Source organism: Haliaeetus albicilla, chromosome W, assembly GCF_947461875.1.
Source record: "Haliaeetus albicilla chromosome W, bHalAlb1.1, whole genome shotgun sequence".
NCBI lineage: Eukaryota > Metazoa > Chordata > Aves > Accipitriformes > Accipitridae > Haliaeetus > Haliaeetus albicilla.
Window position 1 is genome coordinate 12,765,413 of NC_091515.1, and position 7,767 is coordinate 12,773,179.

The window sequence follows — 7,767 nt, forward strand, 5'->3', positions numbered from 1 at the left end:
CGTGAAGAACTGCAGCCTGTGGGAAGGACCCATGTTGGAGAACTTTGTGGAAGACTATCTCCTGTGAGAGGGACCCCATGCTGGAGCAGGGGAAGAGCGTGAGGAGGAAGGAGCGGCAGAGACATGTAACGAACTGACCACAACCCCTATTCTCCATCCCTCTGCCACTCAGGGGGAGGAGGTAGAGAAAATCGTGAGTGAAGTTAAGCCAGGGAAGAAGGGAGGGGTGGGGGGGAAGGTGTTTTAAGATTTGGTTTTATTTCTCATTAACCTACTCTGATTTGACTGGTAATAAATTAGATATTAATTATTTTCCCCAAGTCAAGTCTGTTCTGCCCGTGACGGTAATTGCCAAGTGATCTCCCTGTCCTTATCTTCATCCATGAGCTTTTCGTCATGTTTTGCTCCCCCTGCCCAGTTGAGGAGGGGGAGTGACAGAGCGGCTTGGTGGGCACCTGGTGTCCAGCTAGGGTCAACCTGCCACATACATGCTGTACTCATTGTTTTAAAAATGATACATTCATAAAGTTCGGTGACTTATGTCATAGCGCTTTTATTTAGTCAAGTTTCAAGTTTTTCTTAATTCATTTAGCTAACTATTCTATGGAAGTTTCAACACTGTTAAAAATGACATTATTTCTGTTAATAAACAGTTTAATTATGAATGGAATATTATAAATATTTAAATAATTAAATAACCTCCAAATAATGGAAAGCCAAGCGTTGCTGTTTGCTTTCTCAACACAGCAGGTAATTAGTAGGGTTGATAAAGTAGAAAGTGTATATGTTTCCTCATTTATCCACAGTAAATAGAATAGCAAGCCTCCTCACTTAGGGCTTATGCACACACTTCTGTAAGCAATTTATAACTTGCACTGCATGACAAAATGCTGTTGTTTCTGAAATCTTTACAACCCGTTTATTCCAGGCTAGTACACTAGGATGCCTTATAGCCTTTTGTCGTGGTTTAACCCCAGCCAGCAACTAAGCACCATGCAGCCGCTCACTCACTCCCCCCCACCCAGTGGGATGGGGGAGAAAATCAGGAAAAGAAGCAAAACTCGTGGGTTGAGATAAGAACGGTTTAATAGAACAGAAAAGAAGAAACTAATAATGATAATGATAACACTAATAAAATTACAACAGCAATAATAAAAGGATTGGAATGTACAAATGATGCACAGTGCAATTGCTCACCACCCGCTGACTGACACCCAGCTAGTCCCGGAGTGGCGATTCCCCTCCCCCACTTCCCAGTTCCTATACTAGATGGGACGTCACATGGTATGGAATACACCATTGGCCACTTTGGGTCAGGTGCCCTGGCTGTGTCCTGTGCCAACTTCTTGTGCCCCTCCAGCTTTCTCGCTGGCTGGGCATGAGAAGCTGAAAAATCCTTGACTTTAGACTAAACACTACTGAGCAACAACTGAAAACATCAGTGTTATCAACATTCTTTGCATACTGAACTCAAAACATAGCACTGTACCAGCTACTAGGAAGACAGTTAACTCTATCCCAGCTGAAACCAGGACACCTTTGTAGAGGTCATTATGTAGACTAAAACTGCTACGAATATCACTTTGACAATTTGTGAAACAGTCATGATTATTTCAAGGCAACAACTCTTAGGCAAAGAGAATTAAACAATTTTTCAAGCAAACATAACAGTAGTCTCATGGCTCATACCTCCTGTAGCAATTTGTCTAATTTCTGCTGTAATTCAAGGAAGTATCGTGACGTGATGAGGCCCTGGTGGGATTTATCCAAACAATCTCGAGCCAGTTCTGTGATCTGATGGTGGGTAAAACTGAGCACTCCATCTGCCAGGGGAAGGATGTTATCTGGAGAATGATTTGTTATAATGTCTCGAAGCCTCTCTTCCATTTGAGCTGTGGCCTATAGACAAATAGATACATGATACAGCTTTACATAAAACTAACAGCCTCAAAGCTTCTGATTCTGCAACGTTTCTGTACCACCTAAGAAGTTACCTAGGTGGAATACGTGACATGACTGAAGCAAAAAGGCAAGCAAAGAGAAAGACAAAGTGACAGATGACATTTCCCCACATTACCAGTCCAGAAAAGCAATAGCCTTACTGTTCTATTAAGTAGATCCTCCCTTTTGTCTGCCACTGGTGATTAACTGTGCACTAATCTTGTGTTGATCACTAAACAGAACTAAAATAAGAGCCATGACTGTAAAACTTTAAGTCCAAGTCAAAATAATAATAAAAAAATAAATAGAGAGAACTCATGGAGGTCTACTTTGTTTTGCTAAAACTGCAGATGCTACAGACCAGAATATCTTCCTTCCTTTCATATAGGTTATACCACAAAAATATTTCACTGGGCAGAGTTTGAAAGAGCACCACAAGCTGTCAGATGTGTCTGCAGGTTGCTAGATGTGTCTGTTTTACAGAACCAACTGTTTCTCACAGAATTGCAGATGCTTAAAAAAACCTAAAGATATTTTTCTTATTAAAAAGTAATCCCACACCTCTTAGTTCATATCTCAAACACTGAAATGAGTGGGTCATTTCACACTTCTGATTGTTGCTCAATTGCTCTGCAAATCCTGACAAATCTCTCCTCATATTTGTATGAAGAAATATGAAGAAATTTCTTCTATTTTTTTAGGTACTTTTTGGAACAGTATCAGCTTTACCTTATTTTATTTTCCAGGAATCACCAAAATCCTAGGAGCAACCGAGAGTGCAGCACTCCTAGCAATGTGCCTGCACCTAGGAACTCATTTGTGTCTCAGATCTCTAGACACAACAGCAACACGTCCTCATTTGGTATCTCACAATCAAACCCCCACAACTGTGTGCTGATCTTCACAATTAAAATAAATATATAATGAGTGTTTGGGAAAAGGAAGAAAAGCCACTAAAGAAAGGAATTTGCTGGTATATCAGCAGATGCTGCACAAGACTTAGTAACAGAAACTATTTTTGTTTTACTAATTCAGTATACACTTACCCCAAGTACACACCACCTATTGAAATTGAATGTACCATCACTTTCCAATCAGCAGAATATTACCAGCATGATTAATTTCAAAACCAGTTCAGCAGCTTTGCCAAATGAATGTCCAGTTCTCAGGAGGGATTTTCTTTATTGTGATCTTATCTTTCTAATAAGAGCTTGGTGATGCTTTATGAAAGCCATTACAGGCTTGGATCATTAGTTCCCATAACAAAAACACCACTTACCTAAAACCTATGTTGCCTATCAATTTAGATACTGGGTATCTTAAATATAACTCATTACCTTTGGAAACCTTTCTTTGTAGACATGGTTCGTCATAATTATTTCATTGTCACAGCAGGCAGGAGAACGTCCAGGGCTGCAAGCAAAGCAAATTATCCCTTTAAAATTGTCTCAGCATGAACTAGAATTAGTTATTATATTTTTGTACAGTTTATTTGCACCAAAAAGTCAGCATAGGCTTCACTAGAAAGGTACATTCTCTCATCAGTGGTACACTTGGTTCCTTTCTGCTATTTCTGACCATGCCTTAAAGATTATTTCATGTGCTTGACATCTAACTGCCAACTATGTTATTTTCTTAGTTTATCACTACACTTCAGGGTAAAGGCAGTTTTGTAATACTTGTGAACATCACCTTTTTCTCAGAAGGGCAACAGGGATATATTTAACTGTTACTTATGACTATATCTGCCCCTTTGAAGGTTACATACAATCAAAATAGCAAGACCTGACCAAGAACTCTGTTAGCTGCAAGAGAAAATGATGAGAATGAGTCTATTTTTTAATTTTTTTAAAAAACAGATCATAAAAGAAAAAAAAATCAAAACAATCTATTTCAAATCTCACTGGCAGATAAAAGCAACAACTTCCTACAGATAATACATGGGTTCTATCAATGCTGGGGCACTCTGCCTATAAAAAAAAAAGCATGAGACTTGCAGGAAAACAATCCATAAAAGGTACCCATGGCCTTGGCTAACCTATGAAACTGCTTTTTGCTATCGTGAGCCTCATTGTCAGTTATCAGTTCCTTTAAAAATCTCCATCTGATTTTCCTGGGTTGGTGACAATGGCCCATTTGGTCTGGTCTAAATGATGTGGAGTAGGAAAAAGATACCACAAAGGGAATGCCATGTGTCAGCATAAGAGTTTCTCACATGAACAGAATAACTGGCTTTTGGCTTTCTAAATAGGCAAAAGTGAACAATAAAATCTGTCCCAATATATAATAGCGGTGGGTCCTTTAACTGATATGGACAATCTGTTAGAGACATCCACAGGCAAATCCACTGAGGACACGGTAGATACCATAATTCCATCACAACACTTCTGCAGCATAACCCCCTCACTGAAAATACTTGGATCTTTTTTTTTCCCTGGAGCATTTGTACACATTCTGTGAGATCAAAAGTAGGAATTTAATTTTTTTAAGTGTTAAAAGCATAACAGAAATTGAAAAAAATGAAAGATGTGGCAATAAATACAATACAGTTTTAATCTGTAATCTTCTAATGAAGAAACAGGATTTTTTTCTTAGAATCATAGAATAGTTTGGGTCGGAAGGGACCTTTAAAGGTCATCTAGTCCAACCCCCTTGCAATGAGCAGGGACATCTTCAACTAGATCAGGTTGCTCAGAGCCCTGTCCAACCTGACCTTGAATGTTTCCAGGGATGGGGCATCTACCATCTCTCTGGGCAACCTCTTTCCAGTGTTTCACCACCCTCATCATAAAAAATTTCTTCCTCATATCTAGTCTGAATCTATTGTATTTTAGTTTAAAACTATTACCCCTTGTCCTATCACTACAGGCCCTACTAAAACGTCTGTCCCCATCTTATAATCCCCCTTTAAGTACTGAAAGGCTGCAATAAGGTCTCCCCGGAGCCTTCTCTTCTCCAGGCTGAACAACACCAGCTCTCTCAGCCTTTCTTCATAGGAGAGGTTGATACAGGGAAATAACCATCTGCCTTTTGACCACTGAAATGTTTAATAATTCTGTTGGCCTTGTTTGTTCTTTCGAGGCTCACTTGCCGGGGCCTGGCGCCTGTGGCGTCTGTCAAGGGTTAAGCTTATCAGGGACTGGTATTCCTCAAGGACTGACATGCCAGACAAAGGGAGTGATAAGGGGAACTGCAATGTTAGTCTTACCACAGAACTTGTTAGGACTTGTTAAAAACCACTGAAATCACCAAGTAAGAAGAGAGCATGCGTGAATGACTAAAGTTCACTAGAGGACAAAAGAAGAAGAGGAAGATAAGACTCCTGAAGAAGTAAATGACCACCAGAGACAGATCTGAGCCTGTACAAGATGACACAAACATTTTAGAACTGCTGACACAAGCTTTTGAACTAACCCCGTCCCAACTTATACATATGTATATTTTGTATTGTGTAACCCTATGAATATGTATGCCCTGGTGTAATAAATATCTGGCTGCTTGCTGAGACAGTGTGCAAGCTTTGAGGAGAAATCCCCTTGCACCCCAGCGCCAGAATAAACATGCCTGCTTTATAACTCACTCTCTGAGTTGAAAAGTTTGTTCCGCGTGTCAAGGTGTTCCATCCCTCTGATCATTTTTATGGCCCTCCTCTGGACCTGCTCCAACAGTACTCCAGGCGGGGTCTCACCAGGGTGGAGTAGAGGGGCAGAATCACCTCCCTCGACCTGCTGGCCATGCTTCTTTTGATGCAGCCCAGGATACAGTTGGCTTTCTGGGCTGCGAGTGCACATTGATGGCTCACGTCCAGCTTTTCATCCACCAGTACCCCCAAGTCCTTCTCCACAGGGCTGCTCTCAATCCCTTCATCCCCCAGCCTGTATTGATACCAGGGGTTGCCCCAACCCATGTGCAGGACCTTGCACTTGGCCTTGTTAAAACTCATGAGGTTCACATGGGCCCACTTCTTGAGCTTGTCCAGGTCCCTCTGGATGGCATCCTGTCCCTCGGGTGTGTCAACCACACCACTCAGCTTGGTGTCATCTGCAAACTTGCTGAGGGTGCACTTGATCCCACTGTCTATGTTGTTGAGGAAGATATTAAACAGTATCGGTCCCAATATGGACCCCCGAGGGACACCACTCATCACTGATCTCCATCTGGACATTGAGCTGTTGACCACTACCCTCTGGATGCTACCATCCAACCAATTCCTCATCCACCAAACAGTCCACCCATCAAATCCATCTCTCTCCAATTTAGAGAGAAGGATGTTGTGGAGGACCGTGTCAAAGGCCTTACAGAAGTCCAGATAGATGACATCCATAGCTCTTCCCTTGTCCACCGATGTAGTGAATCCATCATAGAAGGCCACTACGTTGGTCAGGCAAGACTTGCCCTTGGTGAAGCCATGCTGGCTGTCTCGAATCACCTCTCTGTCTTCCATGTGTCTTAGCATAGCTTCTAGGAGGATCTGTTCCATGATCTTCCCAGGCACAGAGGTGAGGCTGACAGGTCAGTAGTTCCCAGGGTCCTCCTTTCTACCCTTTTTAAAAATGAGCCAGGCGCTCCTGAGGTAATGGGAGCCAACAGGGAAACACCAGTGAAATACCTCAAAGGAATTAAGGTGTGTTCCTCTAAGAAGGTGACATGGCTGACAGCCCAGCTGAAGTGCCTCTACACCAATGCATGCAGCATGGGCAACAAACAGGAGGAGTTGGAATCCACCATGCCACTGGAAAGCTATGACATAGTTGCCATTACTGAAACTTGGTGGGACGAATCCCATGACTGGAGCGCTGCTGTCAATGGCTACAAGCTGTTCAGAAGGGACAGGCAAGAAAGGAGGGGCGGAGGGGTTGCCTTCTCTGTCAAGAAATGGATAGATAGTGAAGAGCTGTCTCTGAAGAATAGCCACGAGCAGGTCAAAAGCTTATGGGTAAGAATTAGAGACCGAGCCAACAAAGGGAACCTTGTGGTTGGTGTTTACTACAGGCTCATCTCCGTAAGACTTCCAGCATGCTCCAGTGTAATTACAGTACAGTAATTATTAATTAGTAATTATTGTACCATTTCATGTAGGTAGCAACTTCATTTATCATAATAGTCTACACAGATTTAAAAAAAAATAAAAAAACAGAGTTAAAATAGACTGCACTTAAAAATGAAATCCTTAAGATTTTTATACCTGTGAAACTATTTTTAAAAATTTGAAAGGATCAATACAACTAGAAATATACTACTTCCTTTTTTTTTTCCCCTTTCAGTTCTTGAAAACTTATCCATAAATATTAATCTGCATTTTCCAAACCTAACCTATTCTGACAGTTTAGAACTGATCTTTGATAAAACACATCTTACACAAATGGCTACTGCAAAGGAACTGCAGAGGCCTAGCCTTTGGGAAACAAGAAACTGAAGTTCATCTTGGTTAAAGAAAATAAATGAATGCTTACCCCCCCCCCATATGTTCATCATCACATTTCTTTCCATATACTCCTAAAATATAAATACATTTCAAATTAGTTTTGCAAATAAAGACTATATTCTGTGAACAGTTTGAACTCTGGAAGAGAACCAGAGCTAGTGTCAGATCAATAATGACTAGCTCATGAAGACAGTTCACATGGGTTAGTTGCTTCCATCAAGCCCTATCTTACAGTGTTAATCACTGAAGTAAGCTATGATCAAAACCAGGAGTAAGAATTTAAAAAGACTATTAATAATTCATCCTCAGATTCTTACTTCTTTTATTATACTTCAGCAATTTTGAAAATAGAGAATGTTCCCAACGTACAAAACCATGATGCTCCAGAGTATATAAATTTA

General features: G+C 41.0%; 1 protein-coding gene across 1 annotated transcript in view; it reads right to left on the minus strand.

Annotated features, from left to right (window-relative positions):
- Positions 1 to 6,421, minus strand: part of LOC104314058 (microtubule-associated serine/threonine-protein kinase 4-like) — a 93,889-nt gene extending 87,468 nt beyond the window's left edge. Inside the window, 4 exon segments of the mRNA XM_069775561.1 lie at positions 1,690 to 1,899; positions 3,279 to 3,354; positions 5,613 to 5,718; positions 6,241 to 6,421. Coding sequence (XP_069631662.1) covers positions 1,690 to 1,899; positions 3,279 to 3,354; positions 5,613 to 5,718; positions 6,241 to 6,421 — 573 coding nt within the window.
- Between the last annotated feature and the right edge of the window lie 1,346 nt (positions 6,422 to 7,767).